The sequence below is a fragment of the Rhamphochromis sp. 'chilingali' genome (genome assembly GCF_963969265.1).
Source record: "Rhamphochromis sp. 'chilingali' genome assembly, chromosome: 6".
NCBI lineage: Eukaryota > Metazoa > Chordata > Actinopteri > Cichliformes > Cichlidae > Rhamphochromis > Rhamphochromis sp. 'chilingali'.
The window spans coordinates 15,176,320-15,201,044 of record NC_137933.1 but is presented as its reverse complement, the minus strand read 5'-3'; the positions used below and the strand labels follow the sequence as shown (position 1 = coordinate 15,201,044).

At 40.0% G+C, this 24,725-nt stretch overlaps 2 protein-coding genes across 10 annotated transcripts; one reads left to right on the top strand and one right to left on the bottom strand.

The window, feature by feature from the left end:
- Positions 1-902: 902 nt before the first annotated feature.
- Positions 903-5,261, bottom strand: rs1a (retinoschisin 1a; the record flags this gene model as incomplete). Its single annotated transcript, XM_080885566.1, has 6 exons — positions 5,192-5,261; positions 4,947-4,972; positions 4,602-4,722; positions 2,436-2,577; positions 1,761-1,956; positions 903-1,055 (listed from the first exon to the last, which is right to left on the bottom strand). The coding sequence occupies exons 1-6, from the start codon at positions 5,244-5,246 to the stop codon at positions 903-905; spliced, it is 693 nt and encodes a 230-aa protein (XP_080741692.1). The 5' UTR covers positions 5,247-5,261.
- A 2,467-nt stretch (positions 5,262-7,728) lies between these two features.
- ppef1 (protein phosphatase, EF-hand calcium binding domain 1) lies at positions 7,729-23,191 on the top strand. 9 transcript variants are annotated; one of them, XM_080884393.1, is made up of 19 exons: positions 7,729-7,924; positions 8,235-8,342; positions 9,640-9,672; positions 14,103-14,230; positions 14,313-14,373; positions 15,767-15,930; positions 16,021-16,135; positions 16,577-16,623; positions 16,947-17,113; positions 17,223-17,259; positions 17,380-17,529; positions 19,326-19,477; positions 19,595-19,835; positions 19,940-20,125; positions 21,149-21,291; positions 21,451-21,557; positions 21,665-21,828; positions 22,238-22,322; positions 22,414-23,191. In XM_080884393.1, the coding sequence occupies exons 1-19, from the start codon at positions 7,882-7,884 to the stop codon at positions 22,641-22,643; spliced, it is 2,361 nt and encodes a 786-aa protein (XP_080740519.1). In that variant the 5' UTR covers positions 7,729-7,881; the 3' UTR covers positions 22,644-23,191. The 9 variants fall into 9 exon arrangements, with proteins under 9 accessions (XP_080740519.1, XP_080740520.1, XP_080740524.1 ...); XM_080884395.1 differs by having other exon boundaries at positions 7,743-7,924; positions 8,188-8,342; positions 19,940-20,134; XM_080884396.1 differs by having other exon boundaries at positions 7,743-7,924; positions 8,106-8,342; positions 19,940-20,134.
- Positions 23,192-24,725: the final 1,534 nt, after the last annotated feature.

Below are 24,725 nucleotides of genomic sequence, written 5' to 3'. Positions count from 1 at the left end.
TTCAAATATAACATTAAAGAAAGCAATCAGGAATTTTTAACAACAGCACCAAACAACAACAAAAAAATCAAACAAGAAAACAGTAACTCAAATGAGGCAATAAGACCAAAATAAATAAATAAATCCATATTAACAAATTCATTGAAAAGACTAAAGACAGCAGTCTGTTACACCTATCCGATTATCTAACAGCTGTGCACAAAATCTGGTGGTAACTGGTGTTTAAGCTGCAGAATAATATGCATTTGTTCTAATTTGACCCACCAGATGATAAATTATGTATATATGACTGTTTACTATATATTATATTTGGACAAATAATTAATTAGAAATGTAAAAAAGCAAAACAAACATTCAAAATTAAATAAAGAAAATATGAATTTTAAAAAATGCTGTAAATGCAAACAGTAATTGTAATTAGGATGACCTTGTTGTTGTTTTCGGTCTTTTCATGGGATTTGCTGAAAATATGAAAAATGCAGACTACTACCACACCGATTCATTAAGGTAAATAAGGAGGGGAGACTTACTGTGTAAATTCCCAGCTACGCTCAGATTATCAGGAGAAGCAGACAGAATTTTATTGACCTATCACAGAACGATTTGGATTTCTAACATGAGCGCAGATTCAACCGCCATAGCAACGCTACCTCTCCCTCTCCATGCCTAATTACTGCTTTCAGTTTATGCCGTTTCATTGCAAATGGAGCAATCTATTGAGAACTCCCCAAATTGAAGTCCCCATAGTGAGACTGGTTTAATACAGACAATGCAGAGTGGAGTGAATGAGAGCTCATTGTACATATCAAACAAACCTGGTTTAATGCATTTATGTAAGTGTGTTTTAGCTGTTTTGTTTGTATTTTTTAAAGGGGTTGGGGGGAAGTGGGGGGTGGGGGGGTTTACATGCATTTGTTCATGCAGAGCAGCAGCTCCAGGCGCAGAGCGATGCGTGTGTGCCATCCCAGAGGGAGGATGCGAATGTAGCGCGCAACGATGGGCGGCCGCAGAAGGTTCTGCACAGACGAGGACCGGTCAGAGTTCCCATAAAACACCTGAGGAAAGACAGAAAGGCAAGATTAAGGTGTAGATTAGTTAAAACCGGCCATTGCATTAAAGCTACTATTTCTAGAACCACATGGTAGTTGACTTGCAAACAGTTAACGTTCAGTTGGTTTTCAATGACTGATTAACAGTTTAAATCACTTCTAAAATATGACTTCTCATGATGTCAGTATCAGGCAAATATAAAATACCTAATGTTTCATGCAAAGAGGCATGGACAAAGAATTATGTAGCCTCATTCTTAGCCTAATCAAAAAGAAACCTCCGGTGTCTGAGTATGAAGGGCATTAAATAAAAACAATTTCAATAAAAAGAATAATAAATGGCTCAAAAAATAAATTTAAAAACCATTGAATACATAGAAAAAATATATTTAAAAAATGTTGGCAGCAATTAAATTCGCTGACATAAATGTCTTTTGAATTAGGTTACTGTTATATTGATTCCTCTGTTTATTTGTGTTCCATTTAATTTAGTATTTTATTTATATGCAACTGTCAAATACTGCATAAATACATTAAAAAAAAGATGAAAAAATAAAAGGAACTGTAGGTCAATTAATACACACTCCTTATTTTTATATATTATATTTTCATACATTTCATGTCATATTATTTATTGATTTAGGCACTTTCAGGCCTCCATACTTGAAGTGCTGAACATTATTCAGTGTATCCAAAGTGCACTTAACTGACCCTGTTGTTTCCAGTCTGGTCTTTGTAATAGATCCAGTTGAGCTTCTCATCTGTTCTGTACTGAACACTGTACTTGGTAATCCACTCATCGGCATCACAGCGGCCCTGAGTGAGAATCCCTGACACCACCGTCACTTCCCTTAAGTCAATCTGCAGCCACTGACTGCTGTCCTGGAACTTAGACAGCCAGGCGCAGCTGGAGGAGAAAGAAAAACATTTAATATCAGCACTGATTTATACAACAAATATCATAGTTGGTCACGACAGTTTAGCACAACGCAGGACAGAGAAATTTACTGCTGTTTTTACAATATCTTCTCTAAAGATAAAATCCTGTTGTTTTGTGTTCTGAGGAAACTGACAGTTTTTAACATCCGATATGATGTTTTGTTTTCGGAAAGAGAGAAAATGAAAGAAAGGATTCAACTTAATGCTTAAAAATTACAATATTTAGCATTTTTAAAAAGTCCTACTAGATTCTGTATGTTTTTTTCCCCATTTTGTCTCATCTATATGGTTTTTTAAGCAAGAGCATTTTGGTGTGTTTAAGTAACAAAATATACATAAGGAGTGTGTTTACTACACTTTTCCTCACAGATGATAAGAGCCATGATCTTTTTTTAAAAGAGACACAACAGTTGGCTGTGTGGTGCTGGCCTATATATATATACCTACCCAAAGCCCTGGCTGTTGAGTCGCGCCTTACTTGGTACCCATGAGGAGAACCAGCCAGTGTACTGGTCCTGGTTGGAGCAGGTAATCTGTTCTTGACTCACTGATCCAGCCTCAAAGCCAAGAGGTCTGTGGTAGGGACACTCTGCAAAGGAGATCGGAGACAACTTAACATGAGCGCTCTTAGTTTCAGGTAATATTTCTTTCGCTGAAAGTTCTCGTGGCCATGAGATTTTAATATCGTCACCCTGAGAGAAGAGAATACAAACGGCTAGCTTAAGCCAAGCAGTGCATCACAAATATATATATATATATAAAAAGACCATCAAACCACTAAGCCTCTCCTTAATTCTCCATTTCGGCATCCTTTCCTCTCTCCTAACCCCTGCAGATTCCCATAATCACACCCTCTCGCTCCCATGGCCCCCACTGTTAGGAGCCTCTGTGTGACCCATATCCCATCCTAAAATCCTGCAGTTTAATTCTCCGTGGTGAGAGATCAGTGATGTCCATTAGGGCAGCAGACGGACAGATGGCCATGTTCTGCTCTCCGTGGCTTTGGCTCCGTGTTGTTCTCTCGCTTCCTTTAAAATCACACGAGAGCCACTCCTTTACTTGGTAAATAAAGCCTTTAAATATGTGAATGAGAGAGAGAGAGACAGTGGTACATGAGTGAGAAAAACATCAGCTGCGGACACATGGAACAGAAACTGTAGTAGAAGTAGCCTGCTGCTCTTTTGTTTACTACTGGCTTAAGCCTATCTGGCACAGGGTTGCATCCTGTCTAATCCCAGCATTACAACACACCCAGCAGAAACGTCTGTGTGAGTCAGGAGATAAGTGTTTACATAACAGTAATGCAAATGCCTCTGTAGTCCTCCCTAATGTGTTTCCTGACTAAAACAACACATATTCAGATGGCTGAATCAACAGGCAAACTGCGAGGTGAGACTCAGTGGATTGAGGAACTCTGCGAACCCTGACGCAGAGCGGGCAGGAAAGTCTTTCTCACTCATCAGTTCTCATCCACGTAGCGGTAATTGCTGGTTTCTGTAATTGTGAGATCAGCATGGTCTATTATGAGCCCCGTAATCTCCGAATCATGCTCTAATATAATGATAGTCGGCAGAACTTCTTCCTCCTATCTGTTTCTGGTTGCCATGTGATTTGCGGCTCAGCTCAAACACACTGATTCACTCGTTTGTCAGCTCCTCTCCTCATCGAGTCAGACGTGATTCAGATCTGATCTTTAGCTCTCAGGCTCAAGTGAGGCTGTCAGAAGACCTTTTTTATAGTTTCTTTGTAGGAGGTCCAAAAAAATAGGAAAACAAAACAGGTTTACAGATTTCACTGGGATTTAGTTTAAAAGCTAAATCCCAGGCTAAGTTGGCAAAGTGAGAGAGCGTTCAGTTTGAGGATGAATATGGTACGATTCAAAACTCAAGATCAGCTATTATTGGGCGCTGCAGTGAGATTATTTTTTGAGTGTTTCTGACAAACATCCAAATGCAGGTTTCCTGTTACTGAAACGGGAATTCTGGAGGACTGTGCAGTGTTATCACAGGTAGCTTCTGTTTCTTCACATGTCCCCCCCTCTTCTTCCCTTTCTCCAAGGATGTCCAGTGAAGCATGTCCATCCACCCTGCGGCGTCAAATCTGGAGCCTAATGCGCTCATTGCATGAACACAAACTATAGACACACAATTGTGCACACACTGAAACTGTCCATCTACTTGTATCAGCAGTGATAATCGTTTGAGCAATTTTCAAGCAAGAGTCCCAGAAAATTAAAGCGTTCAGCTCCTCAAATATGAAGATTTGCAGTCTTACTTTGTCTTCAGTTGAATTGGCTTCAATTCTCTGATTGTGCAGCAGATTAATCAGTAATAAAAATCACTGTTAAGTACAGACCTTTCAGTTTTGAGCAGGTTAAACAACAGTTAATTCTTGTCTATCTAACACACCCTTCCCTTCTCCTTTTAAGAACTATTATCACTTTAGTGGTGCAATTGTAGATCAGCAAAAGTCACGTAATAAATCTCATTAGTAAATAAGTCTTGACACAGGGGGTTAAAGCACACTGATGTTATGAATAAATTAAGTAGTGATTGAGATTTAAGCTACTTATATGATTCATGTCCACTCAGAGTGACGTTTAATGGCTCTCACCCGGCATGCAGTCCACTCCTCGCACCAAAGATGAGCCAGACCCAATGGAGTAAACCTCCGTCTGCGATTCGCCTCCATCACAATCACATTTGCAGGACTTGTTAGTCCACGCCCCAGGGTTCTTATACAGACACACATAAACAACATTTATTAGCTGAAAATTGACATAGAGCTCATTTACAAATGATAAAAGGAGAATAATTTAACATAATAACTCTGGTCTGGCTGTTATCTGTGTTTTGCTGTTGATGTTGTTTTTCTTTCTTTTTCTTTACAAGCAAATCCTGACACTGTGACAGTTAAATCATCTGTGACATTTTGCTGGGTTGCTGAGATTTTTCATACCTCCTGAGCATAAATACCGATGAACACTGTTCAGCCAGATGGACAGGAGGGAAAAAAAGCCAGTTGATGAGGCACAGAAGAAGAAGAAAAAAACAGGACTGTTAGGGCATCATAGTCACCCTTTCTGGATACTAAAATCTGTGAATCAATCTGTTAGTTTAACCACATTAAGAAAAGGTAAATAAACACAACACACACTGGTAATAAAATATAATATCAGTGCAACTGTAAGAGTGAAACTGTACCGTTTGTTCCCAGGAGAAGGAGGCCCAGCAGGAAATGTTGTATGATGAGAGCCATCTTCCAACCCGCTCCAAACCAGACCAGACTGACCATAGACTGAGCATTCAAGCTAGTAGTGATAGGAAGGCTGGATTACAATAATCCACGGGACACTAATGGCCTTATCTAATGCCATCCTTATCTAACAAAGCTCCTCCTCCAGCTATTCACCCATCACCATTAATGCCATCATACCTGGAAAATCTCCATGCGGCCACAGAGGTCAAAAAATCCTGCATTAAAAAAAAAGAAGACACCAGCACACCCAATTGCCACACTAGAGTTGTGTGTGTGTGTACAAGAGTGAAAGCAAGAGAGATGGTTGCTGGTGGTGGCTGATGCTGGGCCTAGTGATCCATATGATTGGACAGAAGGACCTGCAGTTGGATGTCATCCTCAAATGTTTGCAGTTCTCTTCTATACTATCACGTTAGGTTTGAAGGAAGGAATGAAGGAACCTGGTTTTTAATACTTGGTTCTTTGCTGTGATGTAGTGACATAAAATTGTATCATATATATTGTTTAATTTTATTTTTATTTAAAAAATGTTTAAAAAAATAAAAAACAAATTTAAATTAAGAAATTTAAAAAAAAAAAAGAATTTGATTAAGAGTCTAAGTACAGAGATGATATTACTATTTCACAAATGTATCAATGTACTATTGTTTAATCATAAACCATTTTTCTGTAGGCAAAAGTCTCTCATAAACATACTCTGTTTTATTAAAAATGAATGCATGCATTGTATATATTGCTTATAGATCTATTTTATTTTATGTTATTTAGTTATTTTGTTTTTGAGGGGATTTGAAATGCTGCAGGTGACAGGCACATGGATAATTATCATCAGAAGCAACTTTTAAAAACAAAATAAGCGAGTGTCCTGTTCCTGTGTTTGTTTGAGCGCGGCATTTCTCCCGCCTCCCACTGAGGGTTTTAAAGCCAGGTGGGTAAAAATAATTAAGCCTAATCAAGCAAAGCTGTTGCCAATTTGTGCTGATTAGAGCACGAGTTTCACTCCCTGCGCGCCCTTTTGCTTTCACCAGTGGCCTTATAAAAGAGATTCTGCATGTTGCACTAGGTGATTTCGCTTCATGACAATTTTTTTTTCCCCCTTCTAGGAACTTGCCACAGCAAACATGAAGGTGGCTATTCATGCAACGCGTAGGATCCCTCCATGCACCAAAAAGAGGATTCGTGCTTACTCCACTCTCATCTACAGAGCTCATAAAGAGGTCAGAATGCACACTGTAATTGTCTGGCCTGTACATGTTCCTATGTGATGAGGGACTGGTTTCACATGCACTTTCTTGGTATTCTTCTTCTGCAGGTTAGTCCTGTTGGACTGAGAAGTCCTGAGTTTCTGACCAGGAGGCATGGTGTCCCCAGACCGATCCTGCTCAGGCTTGTAGGCTTAGAGGCTTCTCGGCTGTCCAAGTCAAACAGGTTGAAAGTCATCACTCGGCGAGAGCTCAGTGCTGCTGTTGCACACGTACAACGGAGGATTCATGCAAGAGCCGCTGCATGAAGATATAGCCTTTAAAACAAAATTTTATTTTTATTATTAAAGGGTTTATTTTAATCTTTGCCTCTTTATTAAAGTAAAACTATTAGGTAATTAACCCTAACAGCTGGTAGATGAAAGACTAGGACTGACAGAAAGTGTGTACGCTCAGATTTATGGTTGGAAATGTGGTATGTCAGGGGTGGGCAACTCCAGGCCTCAAGGGCCGGTGTCCTGCAGGTTTTAGGTGTGTCCTTGAGCCAACACAGCTGATTCAAATGGCTAAATGACCTCAACATGTCCTGAAGTTCTCCAGAGGCCTGGTAATGAACGCATCATTTGATTCAGGTGTGTTGACCCAGGGTGATATCTAAAACCTGCAGGACACAGGCCCTCGAGGCCTGGAGTTGCATACCCTGTGGTATGTGGCGAGATCACTATAACACTATCAGTGTTAACGGGCTTCAGGATCACTGACTACAAAAACAAAATGATACTGTTTTGTATGAACATCCTCACACTGAAGCGGCTTAGAAATCCTGAAGTAGGTTTTTACAGCTGCTTTCTCAGCCCAATCTGAAGTTTCAGGAGAGGCTGGATGATTCAACAACATGGTTCAAACATCAGTAAACTTAAAGGGAAAAATCCATCCTTTGAAATGGCGAAGTCATGACCTTAACCCTGGGGAAATGCTTTGGCATGACCTTAAGTGCAAATGTGTCTTGGTAGGGGGGGATTTTTCCAGGCTGCCCCCAAATAAAGGCTCTCTTGTCATAACTAGGATGAAAACCAGACTATTTTGAGTAAATGCATGTTTGTTTTCAGGAGGACAGAAGTTAGAATACACACTGTTTTCTTATCATACTTGGTTAACAAGCTAATTAAACTGCATCTGAAAACTTAAAACGCTGTCAAAGGAAAAACGAGACTTCCCACTCGTCAAACACCGGCCCCTCCCGGGTTGAGGTTTCACTCCACCTGATGCCTCCGCCTCTTCTGTGAGCTCTCCTCCTGCACCAGTAGCTCCTGTTGCATGTAGAGCTGCTCCGGAAACGCTCCAGTCCTCATATCGACCTGTTTTTACGCTCGAATCGATTTCATAAGCTATTAAGGAAATTTAGAGCGCAACCGTATTTTCTTATTATTGGTATGAATGAACTGCATGACCCTGTCGCGCGGATAAGAGCTACAGGTAGGTTTGAACTGATGATTTTTGCCAAACAAACACCTCGTTGGAATACGATGCTGTCCTAAAAGGTAACGCGCAGTAAGACAATGAGCAGCGTTTTTATTTTATTTTGGTATGATTTGACTCGATTAACTAGCAGGATAATTCCTACTGTCGCTTTTTTGTATTGTTTTATTTTTGTAAGTTGAAGCCAATCCTGCACTGTTTGAATACATTGAAGGCAACGTGATAATCGAGTACTGCTTTAACGATGTGTCTCTATAAAGGGAGCACGTTCTCATATCAATCAGTGTCACCAAATGCCACCAAACAGCTTTGGAAGAAGCGGCTAATGTGATCCCTTCTGGACCCTCTCTGTTAGCCATCATGGGATGTGGCACCTCTGTCGCCACAGAAAAGCAAGGGGAAACACTGGAGCAGGGTAAGCATGTGTATATGGTTTAATGCTGGAGTACACCGGACATTGGGATTTTTATTGCCCCCCCCCAAATATACTGTAAATGGACTGATTCTTATATAGCGCTTTTCTACTCTCCCGGAGTACTCAAAGCGCTCTATACAACATGCCTCATTCACCCATTCACACCCACTCATACAAGCACTTCTAAACTCAAGTGCTACATTCATACTAAACTAATCATCTAAACTACATTCATACTCCGATGAAGGCATCGGAGGGCAACTTGGGGTTAGTATCTTGCCCAAGGATATTTGGCATGCAGACTGGGGGAGCCAAGGATCGAACCACCAACCTTCTAATCAGTAGCTGATCTGCTCTACCACCTGAGCCACAGCCACCCAATACTATCCCCAGAGAGATTTGTTCCTCTTGTGAAAGGTGGGAAAAACCCACATGCAAAGACGTCACACACACAAAACACTAATTGGAAAGCAAAGCTCATGTGATGTTAAACAGCATATTTATTCGTGCTGTGTAATACTGCAAATTTTGGTATAGATCCAATACTAAGTAAACACTGCCAATGTTACCAATACTAATACTTTTAACTTATAAAGAGCTTATGTAGGGAAAAGCAGCGACTTAGCAAATGATTAACATAATTCAGTGAGCTACATACTGAACAAAGAAGATTGAAGCAAAGTATCGATCCCATCGTGCTTGTACCAATACCGATACCAGTGATGATATCGATTTTTTTTTTCTTTTAATGGATCCACCCACCTCTACTGTTTCTGGGCCCTTACAGAGACTTTTATTTCCCCTTACTCGAGTACAGGATAGTGTAATAAAGGATTACACATCAGGCACATACAGTTGCTCCTTATTAAAAATGACTGCAGTCAGTTCACCTAAATTGCAGGGTGTACTCCAGTTGTTACTGAGTGCTTGTGTTTATGCAAAGGCATTTTGTAATGCTAGTACTGCTACTACTATGCTTTAGTAAGTTGCTAACCTGTTCTGCTGCAGCAAGGTGATGATAGCTATTTTTTTGCTGCAGTAAATGTGCCTCTGATTTTGACAGATGATCCTTTCCCTCCTTTGCAGTCTGTCTTTTCTTCTCTTTAATGAGTGCTGCTGCTCCCAGAAGCTTGTTTAATTTGCTTAGTTTTCCCAATCCCACTGTTGCACACGACCTCCCTTGTGTCTTGTTATTTCTCATACCGTGTGTGTGTCTGTATATGCTCATTTGCACACAGTTTTATTCAATTACACGTTTCACGTTTTCTCGCTGAATTGTAGTTTTCCCTTCATGCAGATGAACCAGTTAAGACTCCCAGCCCGGCTCTGAGTAAGACCCCGCTCATCCTTAACTGCCAGGCTTTTACTTATGTGGCATCTGTGTTTGTGTGCTTGTCTGTCTGCATTTTTACATTTTGCAAGAGTAACGGAGGATTCCTGTGGCCTGTGGAGTTCTGTAGAACTAAAAAGAAAACAATGGGTAAATAACAGCTAAAGAGTCATAGGCATCTGAGGTATGAGTTGTTGAAGCAGTAGTATGGTTTCATGCTATGAGTGAGCGCTACAAATGGGATGTTTGCTTTGAGTGTGCTGGTGGAGATGTATGGGGAGGTCAGAAGGAGCTTCACTTTCTCTTTGTGGATCTAGAGAGGGACTGTATGAGGAAGTAAGGAGAGGCAGAGAAGTATGTTAGGGTGGTGTAGGAAGGACAGTGAGATGTGGAGTAGGAGTGGCACAAGGGTTCAAGGTAGGGGTAGGATTACAGTGGGGCAAAAAAGTATTTAGTCAGCCACCGATTGTGCAAGTTCCCCCACTTAAAATGATGACAGAGGTCAGTAATTTGCACCAGAGGTACACTTCAACTGTGAGAGACAGAATGTGAAAAAAAAATCCATGAATCCACATGGTAGGATTTGTAAAGAATTTATTCGTAAATTAGGGTGGAAAATAAGTATTTGGTCACCTCAAACAAGGAAAATCTCTGGCTCTCACAGACCTGTAACGTCTTCGGTAAGAAGCTTTTCTGTCCCCCACTCGTTACCTGTATGAATGGCACCTGTTTGAACTCATCATCTGTATAAAAGACACCTGTCCACAGCCTCAAACAGTCAGACTCCAAACTCCGCCATGGCCAAGACCAAAGAGCTTTCGAAGGACACCAGGAAAAGTATTGTAGACCTGCACCAGACTGGGAAGAGTGAATCCTCAATAGGCAAGCAGCTTGGTGTGAAAAAATCAACTGTGGGAGCTAGAGCAGGGCGATATGGCCAAAAATATTTATCACGATATATATTTGAAAATTTGCGATAACGATATAACCGACGATATAATTGATGCGAGACAAAATACAATTCCACAACATTACTAGCGCAAAAAGACAACCTTCCATTTATTTTCACTTAAACAAGAAGCTGGTTTTTATGTACATTAAAGCTTTATAAAAATGTAACAGTGCAAATGCAAATTCCTTGCTGAAAGTTTAACCAAAAGGCATTTCCAGTAGAAATGGGCTGACATATCCTGAGCATAACCATGTATAATATCCACTGAAGTTAAAAAGAGGTGCTTTGCAACATTAAACTGCAGTGTGCAGTACGCATTTTTTGGACCATAAGGTGCACGGGATTATAAGGCACATTAAGCGAAACAAAGCAGTCAGATAAATCAAACTTTATTAAACTCATTCTTCTTGCTTCCTCCACTTCTGTACCATTGATTCATTAATGTTGAATTCTCTGGCAGCTGCTCTATTCCCATGTTGTTGCAGTATATTAATGACTAACCTCGTATTGTGGATGGATTATCTCAGTTGTTCTCCTGACTGAAGTTTGGTCCGTTTACAGTATCCTGCCATGCGATTGCATTTGTCTCTAACCATGAAGAACCTTCACGTTAACTTTTATAAGTGGAAAAGTGTTAGTGTTCGTCCTCCAGCTTCACTGTTTATGTTATGCTAACATAGCTGTGTCGCTAGCGATCACGTAGCACATCATTATATACCAGCTAGCCCAACTTCAGTAACCCTACAAACGTCAATGCTGTTTAGTTTCCTGTCTTCATTTATGTTGGAAGTGATAGCAGAGCTGCACGTTTGATTTTTTTCAGAAATCTCTCCGTCAGAACGTGCTATATCATGCTTAGGTAACTAGCGAAACTAGCGAGCTAACTTCCGCTAGCTTCCTGCTAACTTCTAACTCCGTTAAATGTAATAACTTTTGTTTTCATGGATGCCTGGAAGTTAAACTTTATAGTTACACCTGGTAAAGCAGCAATGCTGATCGTTTTATTAAATATGAAAGAATTTAGACAGTTTTTAACTCTAAGTGATGCTGCAGTGTTGTTTAACCTGAAACATACGGAGTTTAGGACCCAGATTACTCCCAGATTTAAGAGCATCTTAGTCCGACAAATATGACAATAACAACGGCCGCTTGCATGTTCTGCAAAAAAATGTGCTTTGTCGTGTATCTGACGGACAAACACCAAACCAGTTCCACATCACTGAAGTTGCACCATTTTTACAAACCAATTCTGGTTCATCTGTTTCACTCAACAATCGGCCATGTGCGTATGAAAACAAAGGCACTGCGCATGCGCGTTTTACTCCCATTCTATCGCGATATTTCATTTTCCTATCGTTGCCTAACATTATACCGGTATTACCGTGAACGGTATAATATGGCCCAGCCCTAATATGAACTGTGATGCGATATACAAATCGGTGAAGTCAGGCTGACATGGTGTTTAGACACGTGTTGCTTTCTTCACTGACACATGCACCCGTTACAATTTTAGACTGCAGCAGATGTTTTCTGGCATCTGAGTTGCGGCATGGCTACAACAGGTGAATGGATACCATGGCAAATATAGAGACTGTACTTCAACTGCTTAGAGGTTAGCGGGTCAGCAGTCAGTGTTTTTCCATTTGTGTGTGCTTTTTACATTTGCATGTAAATTATTTAGTGAACAAAACTTTATTTGTAACTGGGGAATGAAACGAGTGAGTTGAGAGAGGCAGCGGTCTGCAACTATTTTATTTAAATCAGTATCACAAAGTAGTGGAGGTCTTTTGCGTGGAGCTGAATATGCAATAAAGACTTTTGCAAATAGCTCAACCTGATTGCTGGTGTATGATAAATCCTTAACCAAACCTGATGTTAATAAGCTTTAGGATAATTAATCCTGGATAAATGGTAGTGTTGCATCAGGAAGGTCATCCTGTGTGAAATCTTTGCCGAATCAAAGGTGCAAATCCATCTTCTGTTGTGACCCTTTAAACATTAAGGGAACACATGAATGTCCCACACAGGTTATTGGAGTGTATTAAAAATGGTACGTTTGATTCACGCGACAATGTCGAAACTTTAAAACTCTGGGTTGACAAAGTGTTTGCTATTCAGCATCCTAAATTATAAATGTGGAAACCTTGTATGCCCTCTGGTTTAACAATAATCAAAGATTAGTACTCTTTAAGCTGTGAACACATAACTGCTATATATTTCAGAGACATGCTTATAAATCTGCTTTTTATATGATTTAAGCAAAGCAATGGACAGCGCACAATGTCAGGAGTGATTTGTGGCCTGCTATGATGTATGGTTTGGAGACGGTGGTGCTGACAAAATGACAGGAGGTGGAACTGGACATGGCAAAGTTGAAGATGCTAGAATTTTTATTAAGAGTGACAAGATTAGAAATGAGTACATCAGAGGGACAGCTCAGGTTGAGTAGAGACAAGGTTAGAGGTGAGGATGAGATAGTTCAGACATGTTCATAGGAGGGATGGTGGATATATTGGATAAAGTTGAGTATGGAGTTGCCAGGCAGTAGGAAAGAGGAAGACCACAGAAGGGTCTTGTATGTAGTGAAGGAGGACATCCAGAGGGTTGGTGTGACGGAGGACGATGCTAGGGATGGGGTGAGATGGAGACAGCTAAAAAAGACGTTTTCATTTTCATCTGTTTTCATCTTTGTTTGCTACTACATACACTCACTGGGCACTTTATTAGGTACGCCTTTTGCCCTCAGAACTGCCTTAGTTCTTCATGCCATAGATTTAACAAGGTGCTGGAAACATTGCTCAGAGATTTGATCCATACTGAGATGATAGCATCACACAGTACCTGCAGATTCATCTGCTACACATCCATGATGTGACATTTCTGTTCCACCACATCCCAAGGGAGCTGGGATTTGAGCATTTTGGTATGGTGCGCTGTCTTCCTGGAAGCAGCCATCACAAGGGTACAAATTTTAGCCCTACAATTTGAATGTTTCAGCATGTAGCATGTTGCTATCATACAATTTTTGTGATCCTTGAATTGTAGCCTCAGTTTCCTGTTCCTAACTGACAGGAATGCCACCTGTAGCCTGTCTATTTCAGAGATGCTCTTCTCCATACTTCGATTGTAACCAGTGGTTATTTGAGTTACTGTTGCCATCCTATCAGCTCAAAGCAGTCTGGCCATTGTCCTCTGAGTTCTGGCATCACCCAGAGATCAGCAGTTTCTTAAATACTCAAACCAGCCCGTCTGTCACCAACAACCATAGGATGTTACTTACATCACCTTTCTTCTCTATTCTGATGCTCAGTTTGAACTTCATCAGGTCATCTTGACCTAAATGCACTAAGTTGCTGCTATTTGATTGGTTGATTAGATATTTGTGTTAATGAGCAGTTGAACAGGTGTACCTAATAGAGTGGCTGGTATTTTCTCACATGCTTAGCCTGTAAATAAAAAATACAACATTTTGTTGCAGCTATGAAGGCAGCTGTTTTGATCCAGCGATGGTACCGGCGCTACATGGCCCGTCTTGAGATGAGACGCAGGTACACTTGGAACATTTTTCAGTCTATTGAATACGCCGGGGAACAAGACCAGCTGCAGGTGTCTCTCACTACAGGCATCTATTTTGCAAATTTCAGAAGTATCATAAAGCTTAAACATGCGTTTCTTTTTGGTTTTTCAGCTCTCTAGTTTCTTCACTTTCATGCTGGACAACTTCACTCAGCTGAATGGGAATGGGCCAGGTTAGGGGAGAGAATTCTCATATCTACAGCGTAAAAGGGTGTATTATTATTATTATTATCATTATTATCATTATTATTATTATTTTGCATGTCTAAAACTTAGATTTTTGCCTATAATATTTGGAACTGCTGAAGTAATGTTTGCTTCCTTTTGAAATAAAATATAATTTCCTAGTCCTGCTATGTAGACAGGATCTCACTGGGTTTTAATGTATGCAGAAACGACAAACTTATCACACTGTAGCAGCTAAATAAATGTGCCTAATTTTAAGAAACATTCGTTTTCTTATCAGTTGGTGTTTAATGATTGTTCTTTTTAACTTTTCCAACACCCCTATTGTTTAAATTAACACCATTTTGTTTGTTATGCCACTGTACTTTAGATATTTTGATCTAGACGAGGAAACCCATTGCGTATACCCTGTTGCTTAGCAACTACTGTGAATGTGGAGGCCAATGTGTCGGTGTGGTGCACTGAAACAGCTGTGGCTTAAGTGTGTATTGACCCGCTCTTCCAGCTCAAAAGCATAATGTTTCATTGACAAGCTAATCCTCAGGGAAACCCTTTTTTTGCTCATCATCTCCTGAACATCCTCTTCATGGGTTTTACGTTAAGTCTACATAAGGGATGCAAAGAGGCCAGACTCTGCTGTCTCTGTTTACTACGTACAGGATCTGTGTTTTTATATTTGTTTGTCAGGGACACTATAGAGGAAATAACACAATAGGAGAGGGACATGGGCCTCTGGGTAGACATCTGTCCCAGCACTGCTTGTTTGCATAATTTAAAGGCTGTTGGGATTTGTTCTTATATTTGAAACTTCAGTGAGGTCTCAAATATGAGAAGAATATTTAGTATAGTATAGCACCTGTATATGAGATTTTTGTAGTTTAAGACTACAAGAGAGAGGGGGAAAAGCAACAATACACTCCCAGTACAGACAAAATAGAAATTATTGATGATAAGCTTATCATTGATTAAGTCAGAAAAAGAAGAGCTGTGTGGTGGGTGGGTTGCAAAGCAGCTTGCAGATGTGCTGCACCTATAGTCGTGTTAAAGCAGGTTAAAAAGCGCCACCTAGAAAACAGTTTGCACTGGGGTGCTTAGAAGGGCATCAGCTAAGCCATCATCTCTCGTGAGCTGGCATTAACAACAGTGGATTTACCAGGATTGATAGCTGAGGTTTTTTAAGCTGTTATATAATTTTTTCATATAACCAAATATTGTGCATTCCTGTTTTGGATTTAAAGGATGTAAAGGTGAGGATAGAGGAAAAGGTACAAGATATATACCATTTACTCATTTTTTTTCTTGACAAAGATAAGATTTCATGTTTGTGGACATCTAGCTTTCATTTTAAATAAATTATATGATATGTAAATTGCGTTTCAGACTTGATCTCCCAGCTGCTGGATCCAGTGGTGGACCCATGGTTAGACAGAGAAACCTGCTACAACCTGATCCATGTTCCAGAGTCCTACACCGGACCTAGACTATCATTTCCTCTCTCCGTCGCTGATACAAATGCGCTCCTGAGTGCGTTTAAGGATCAGCAGGTACCAAATATGAGCCTTTCACTTTGTCTCTTAAACATCTGATTGTCTGGTGGTTTAGATTTGGAGTGCTCACTGCTTTTTTCCACACAGACTCTCCATGCCAGATATGTTCTCCAGCTGCTGTATGAGACCAAAAAGCTCCTCAAACAGATGCCAAATATAGTTCACTTGTCGACATCCTACTACAAAGAGATCACTATATGTGGTGGGTCTCAGTGTCTCTTGTTAATTTAAGGTTCAAAATTTTCAGGACCATTAAAAAAAATTAAAAAATATATATTTTAATCTCATTGTAGCATATGCTACACTGCGCAGACCAAATAAATGATCTCTGTAGTTTTTAAATGAGAGATGGTGCCTTGTGGTTGTTTAAAAACAGTTGATTGTATCTTACTGGCAGCAAGGTAAGTCCTACTTATTTGCACACTGATCAGCCACTTGACTCCTCTTGCACAGCTTTCCTCCTCCTACCTTTGCATGTCATTAAACTCAAGAATACTTGAGTAACAAAAATGAAAAAACACACACTCATAAGGCTGAGGTGGAGCAATCCTTATGATTAGGGAGTTTTAGTCCGCTTCTGTAAACCCATAAAGCAACAGGACTTCAGTTTCTTGATTGCAGTGACTTTTTTCTTTTGGTACAGGTGATCTGCACGGGCGACTTGATGACTTACTACTTATATTTTATAAGGTAAGGCTGCCCGTACAACAGCTTTCTTAGGCATCATTTGTGCATCATCTACCTCATAGCAATATCAGATTTCATGTAGATTTTTTTATAAATAAAAGACTGAACCCTCTGCAGTTAAATCCTAAGCAGTCACTATATGTAATTTTTATTTTTTAATAAATTCTTCTGCCCGTCAGAGAGCAAAGAACAACTAACTGACACGCATCAGTCATTTTTTAGACTGTAGGGTCATTGCAGGGGGGTTTTCTATGACAACAAACCTCAGATGGTTAAATAAGTAAAAGCTGAAGGTCTGACTGTTTTCATGTTTTGGTTTTTCTCAGAATGGCCTTCCCTCTGCAGAGACACTGTACGTGTTTAATGGGGACTTTGTGGACCGTGGAAAAAAGTCAGTTGAAGTGGTTATCCTGCTGTTTGCCTTCCTTTTGCTTTACCCAGACTACATGCACCTGAACCGAGGAAACCATGAAGACCACATAATGAACCTCAGGCAAGTTTAGAAAAGGGTGAAGTGAAAAATATTTACCTGTCTAGGTTCACCACGAACACGAGGAGAATAGCGTATCAGGGTTTAAAGGTTTGTGGTTTTCTTTTTTCAGATACGGGTTCACAAAGGAAGTCATGCAGAAGTACAAGGTAAAGTCCAAATACATGCCGTCAGTCTGATTTTATGTCCACAACTCAGTAAGCACTTTGCAGCTTGGTGACTGTCACAGCTGATTGTTATTTTAAATTACTGTTCTCGCCTGTTTGCAGACTCATGGCCGTGAGATCCTTCAGCTGTTTCAGGATGTTTTCAGCCTCCTGCCCATCGCAACAGTTATAGACGGAAAGATTCTGATCGTTCACGGAGGGATTTCAGACCAGACTGACTTAGACTTCCTGAGCTCCATAGAGAGACACAAGGTCAGCGGAATCAATCAGCTTTGGCCACCAGGGGTCAGAAAAAACAACTTTTTACATGCTGACACACTCATACCCACCACACAACAATGTAGCTGTGTGCAGCGTGGAAAAAAGTGGTTTGTAGTTTTATCCGGCAACAGGAGTCAGATTCCTGAGACGCATATCGAGACATGTTGTAGAGTTGGTTCAGCAGCTTCTCGGTAACAGCTGCAAGGCTCAGTTATTGAAAAGTTATTAGAGTAGCTTCTTTCTAGGTCTGCTACTGTGTGAATAGGGGTTAAAATGGGATTTGGCAGGTGGGGAGACCCTAAGGTTGGGTGTCGGAGTGCGGTGTGGGGAAAGGCATCACTTTCCCTACTTCTCAGTAGGGGTGGCTGTGGCTCAGGTGGTGAAATGGGACTTTTACACACTGGAAAGGTAGCGGATCGATCCCGGACTCCTCCGGTCTGTGTGCCAAAGCATCCTTAAGCAAGATGCTAAACCCTGAGTAGTGTGATTCTGTGTGTGATATGTATGTTAGATATCAGTCACATAAGCTCTAGTTAAATTTTATTTGTATGCTACCTATAATCAGCTGGCCTCTGCTACTGTTCCAATATTCACTGCTCCATGTGGATTTAGCCAACTGAATTCATTAAGATCTAAGCAGATGTTTGTGAGCTGGTTGGCTGATTTCCAACCCCTAGACAACATAAAGCTGGTAAAAAGTAGAAGTTAAAAAAAGTGGAATTTGGTGAGTGAATCTAATCAGCACCATAAATCTGGTGTCCTTGATGAAACCAAACACTGAAAACAAAAGCAAAGTGTGCTTTGCAGTCCAACATACAGCATCATTGTGAAGTTCACCTGTTTGTGTGTTTGTTAAACTGTTTGAAAAGTTGCATTTGAAATTCCCTGCATGATTACTCTGTTTATGCTCACTCCTCCTCTATAGCGCTGATTAGATTCTGAATTAGGCCATCATGAACAAACTTTATTCACATCTGCACCTTAAACACATCACAGAGATGAGAGGTAAAACAGGTTGTGTTGATGGTGTAAGCAAGGCCATTTAATTGCTCATTAATCTAAAGTGCCTCAATCCTACCGTGCAGTGTTTCACGGTAGGATTAGCTGAATAATGAAGCAGCAAACCGGAGGCCAGGTTTCCAGCAGAAGGGTTACAAAAGTAGGAAATTCATGCACAGGGATTAAGAGAAACAAATTGTGAGGGTTCACCTTATTTTGCAGGACCCATACAGAGTAGTTTGACTTTGCTTCACTGTTTGATGCTCAGGTGACGTTCACTAAGTTTCAGTTTCACAGAGCTTTTCTTCTGGCGTGTCTCAGACAAATGCTAAAAGATGTTTAAATGCTTCTAATATGGCAACCTTCAACACTCTGTCCTGTACCTATGCTATTTTATTGTTTTATTATTATTTATTATTTATTTTTATTTTGAATGATGGACTCTTGGTTTTGAAAGAAAATGACACAAAAATAAAATTGTATTTGAATAAATTATTGCATTTATTCTCTTAAAATGCAGAAAGCACAGAGCATGAATGGTCATCACAGGTATTTCAGAGAAGGCTTTAATATGTATGAAAGTTATCATTAAGGTGGATTTTATTGATTTATTTGTTTATTTTTTACATTAAAATACTCCTTTAGTACTTGCTAAGCACTGCACTAAAGATGTGTGTATACCTTTTTTTTCACCCTTTTTTTTATGTTACTTTTCTGTCTTCACGTTTTGCTGTTTGTCAGCACGATGTTTCCACCTCACTGCTACCTCCCATTTCTTCCTCTTGTAGGTGAAATCAGCCCTGAGATTTCCCAGGTGCAGTTTGGAGCACCTGGACATCAGTCAGTCCTGCAGACAGACCAAAAGAACGAGATCCACAGACAGCTCTCGTCCCAGCAGCAGTCGCAGTCAAAACAAGAACCAAAGGACACCCAACACGAGGTGTGACCGCAGCCCACAGACACTTACATGTGTTTTTATGTAGTAAGGTCCGTGTGCAGTTAGCTCCTGTTAACAGCTACAGGGCCTCTTTTCTACCGCCGTTTGTTTTTTCTCTAGGAAGAAGCGATGCAGGCTCAGCAGACAAGACAGCGCCGCCTCCACCTCTTCTTCCTCCTCGTCTTCCTCGTCATCCTCTTCACTCTGCTCTCCTCGAACCCCATCCTGCCTCTCCCCGCATGCTTTTCCATCTTCTCCTTGCATGCCTTACTCTGTTAATGTCCTCCAAGTGCCTTTCCTGGACTCCCTGTCCTCCGTTCCCCTCCCGTCACCTTCGCAGCATGAGCAGGAATGGAAGCAGGTGAGAGGAGCAGAGAACACATTAACACTGTTTAATAATCCACTCATTTGATGAGCTCCTTCTTTGTCTTGGTCAACACTTTTATCTGCTTTACTCTGGAGCAGATAGTGGATATATTGTGGAGTGACCCTAAAATCCAAGATGGCTGCAGTCCCAACACCTTTAGAGGTGGAGGCTGCTACTTTGGCCCTGACGTCACCCAGAGACTACTGCTCCAACACGGACTCCAGCTGCTCATCCGCTCACATGAGTGCAAACAAGAAGGATACGAGTTCTGTCACAGTGGAAAGGTACACAAGGTGCAATCATTTCATTTAAATGTGTCACTAACACTTTAAAATACGGCCAAGACTAAGGGCTTAATTCCCCTGTAATTAAATGGAATTTCACTGCAATTACAATTACAGTTAAGTGTAGGTACCCTCGGGTAAGAGGATAATAAGTAATATTTTTACACAAATTAAAGAAATAATTATACTCTAAGCAAATATAAGTACTCTTTAAATAATTATAATGAATGTCTAAGTAATTTTAAATAGCGCATGAGGAACTTTAAACTTTGTATAACGTAAGGTATTTTATATTAAAGCAATAATTACAATGTAATTACATTTAAGTAGTGCATAAGTAATTTTAGTAGTGCCTAAATTCTAGATATAGTACAGGAAAGGAGATATAAATTACACTGTATGTTATTTTAAGTACTTCTAAAGTAATGTTGTACTGCATCATTTCTTTAATTTTGCTGAAAAACAAACAATATTTTCCCATCTTACATTGTACAATTTAGGGGAACCAGCCGTGTTATGGAGTGGCTTAACTCTGGCTCCATCATAAGGTCACGTAGGCCTGAGAGTTTTCCTTGTAAGTCGTTAAGGCGGAACAGTCATTTCATTTATATTGGAAAAGTAAAAGGACAGTTGAATAATAAAGCATTCATCATGAGCATCAACATTATGAATACTGAGTAAAGATGTAACAAGACGAGATTAATCCACTTCATAATACCGCCAACACCATGAAAAATACAACATATTTACAATGTAAGATGAGGAAATATTGTTTGTTTTTCAGATAAATTTAACAGTACTTACATTTGCTTACAGTATAGTAATTTCCTCTGAAGCACTGACTTGTTACCTCTTATTCTAGTGTGCCTACCTTTAGGTATTTGTAGGTAAATATAATTACATTATAATTTCAAAAAGTACATTGAAATTCCAATAAATTAAAAAAGAAATTCTGAAAAATTCTAAAAAATGTTGTTCACTGTCTAAAGGTTTTGCCTTGTTGAGTCTATTTCCATATTGTAGGTGATCACCATCTTCTCTGCGTCCAATTATTACGAGGAGGGAAGCAACCGAGGAGCCTATGTCAAACTGGGGCGAGAGCTGGTGCCCCGCTTCTACCAGTACCAAGTCAGCCGGACTACTCGCAAACTTACTCTGACACAGAGGTAACACGGGTGTCTGGTGTGTCTGTGTACTGTGGGGGCGATGAAGCAATGCTCAGAGTAGTAGCACTGAAACTAATCATGACAAAATCTTGTGCATAATTATATAATTCTATTAAATGTGTAAGAAAGGTTGGTCTAGGTTAACGTTTGTGTCTGCAGAGTGCGAGCCGCTGAGGGCTCTGCTCTCAGAGCCTTAAAGGAGAAGCTGTTCGCTCACCGCTCCGAGCTGATGGCCGGCTTCCAGCAGTACGACCAGAATAACACAGGTGCTCTCTTCTCACTCCATTTTCTTATAAATGTCATGTTTTAATATTCAGGTTTGATTCCCAGGCTGACATGGAGAGTTTTTACATTTGCACACGCCTTGCTTCAGGTCGTGTGTCAGTCTGCGAGTGGGCTCTGGTTCTGGAGTCTGTACTGAGACTGGACCTGCCGTGGAGGACGCTTCGTCCACACTTAGCCCGTCTGGCACCAGATGGCAGCCTGGAGTATCAGTCCTGCTTCGAGGATATGGGACCAGGCATTCCTCTGCCGCAGGTCAGAAACAAAGGGGTACAAAAGAAACACGTACATTCGCTCGAGAAATGACCTTAAAGGGAAAAGGAGATGAAGGAAAACCCTTAAAGGTCACTGTTTTCATCTGAAGTTATACGCTTAATATAAACATCCCTTTGTCTTATTATACAATACTCCAGTCACAAACATCCAGATTATCGAAAGGCTCTTCACAGCATTTTTTTTTTACATAGCAGTTCTTTCTCATTTGCACTTTTAAAACGAGTCCATTTTACTCCTGATCCTGTTCTTTTGTCTACAATGTCGAACTTGTATCTGCGAGGAGGGATTTTGCCCCTAGTGGTACAGTTACTTCTAGCTTCGCAGTACATATTCCCAGCGCTGCTGCTGTTAAACACAGCTGGAAGGACTCCTGTTTTTTATCTTTCAGGTCACTCCAAATTTGGCTGAAACTCTGTTCAGATACAGGACAGACATTGAGATAATATTCAACATCATAGACAAAGATCATTCAGGTAAATGAAAAGCAAAATATCTTTTTCGAGATAATGTTTCAAATAAGCCAAAACTGACTTGTACGTGAGTGATGTTTGTTTTAACCTGTAGGTCTGATTTCCATTGAGGAGTTTCGTCAAACTTGGCGTCTTTTTAGTGCTCACTTGGGAGTTGCCATCGACGACAGTGCCATTGATGACCTGGCCCGGAGTATTGACTTTAATAAGGATGGCAGTATAGACTTCACTGAGTTCCTAGAGGCATTTAGAGTGGTACACAAACTGGACAGCAAAGATCAGCAACTGCATGAAAAGATGGATGGAGAGAAGAGGACAGGCTGAATACTAAACTGTGGAAGTACCAATGTAGGATACTGTAGGATATAACAAAGGACAGCATATACATCTCAGAATACTTGAAGACAATACCACTGGAAGTGATTAGGTCATGATTCATTAGCAGATTTCTCAATTGTGGTTTGTGGGTTAGGGTTAGGGGTATGGCTCTGGGAATGCCGATATCTAAGGCTGATTTAAATAAAGTGATATATCCCTAATTTTATTATGTCTTTTATTGCACCACCAGCTTTTTAGAGGGGCTGACTGTGGAGAAAAAAAAACGTCTTAACAACTGCTGGCTGTAGTAAAATGAATATTTCAAAGAACAGCACAATAGAGTTAAAAACCTTTACAGTGAGCTGATTAAAAAAAATCAGCTACAAAATCAGAAGAAGCTCTGGAGGCGTTGTGTACTTCAGGCACTGTTTGATTTACTTTTATTCATTTTCTTCCACAGAAATTAAATTGAAAAATATGCTGCGATTGAAAACGATTGTACAGCTGTACCTAATAAAGTTGACTGAATGTAGGTTTACAAGTATTGGTGTAAAAGATGCTTCTTTTTTTTTTTTTTTTACTTAACAAAATAAAAATAATATCTGTGTGTGTGTGTGTGTGAGAGTGTGGACAGGTGTCTAAGACAGAGTGTATGTTCAACTCTGTTTGGCTCATAGCTGATAGAAAGTTCAGCTGTTGAACTTTAATCCCTGTGCTCAAGAAATACATTTAGAAAGAGGAAGAAGTCCCTGGGATTTTCAAAGTAAAATAAGCCCACTGAATGCACTATGGAAAAATGTCTGAACCTTTCTGTGTTGATTGTTACATCAATTTAAAATTCCTCTAAAGTACCTAAGTGCTTTGGAGAGAGGCGCATTTACATTCCAGGTCTCCAAAGAACAAAAACAAAATACACAAGAAGCTGAAAGATGTGTTTTGTTATATTAAATAATTATTGTTGAAAGTAAAACCCACTAAAATGTTTTCAGAATTTGCAAATTGATGATGATCATTCATCTCATGAATCACAACACACTGTTCTTCCCCCACACAAGGTTCTCTTCTAAGTTAAAGATCTTGTTATTGGCATTATTGGCTGTTTTTATGTGGTGTGGTATCAATACTAAATTTTTCAGTAACACACAACACTAATTAGAAAGTCTTGATGGTCACTCTAGAGCAGGCCTCAGAGATTTCAAATCTCCACTGATGTATTAATAATACACATTTGACTGGATTGATAATACTCCAGGGACCAGGAGATAAAAGGAACCGAGATGTCTTGACTGTGGTACTTGTGTTACTGCATTAAAGTGGACAGATTACAAGCACCTTTACTGGAGAGTGTTGGCTGTGGGTGGGAATGCACAGAAATATATTACTTCTAATTCCTGACCTTGCTCCCTGTCACTTATAGAAAATGGATGTGAACTTGTTGACGTCACCTTTGAAATGTTTTCCTGCGAGTGTCTTAAGGTTTACCAGTGCAGCAGCACTTTAGATTATATTTAGCAAGAAAACTAAAAAGTTGAAAAGAGAGCATGTTGAGTATACCGGAAGGATTTGGGACAAAACATGAAGCTCTGATGGGCGAGTAGTTTGTGTCTCTATGAGGGATTGGAACATTGTTACTGCCTACATGTTTAAATTATTCACTCATGCTCACTGGAATGACACTGGCTCCTGGCTATGTCACAAAATGAAATGCTGAAAGGAGCTAGTACCACACCCCAAATTTAAATTAAGACAGATTTAATAGTGTCCACTTGTAATAAATTAGCAGGTCTCATTGTTCACCTTCAAGACTGACATTTTTCAATACTGTTAGAGTAAGAAAAAAAAAACAGTTGTTTTACTGGCTACAATGTCCTTATTTGTTTGATTAACAGACTACTTTTGGCTGGGCTCCTCCAAAGCAACCTTATAAATTTATGATACGAACATTTTTAAACAATTTGCGTTTCAGTTTTGTTAGTGTGTTTTTTTTTCTAATGGTTATGTTCAATGTTCCCTCTAAGCTGCGCGCGTGCGCAATTGCGCACTACTGGCACGGTCTCTGCGCACAGAAAAACTGTGTTGCGCACACAA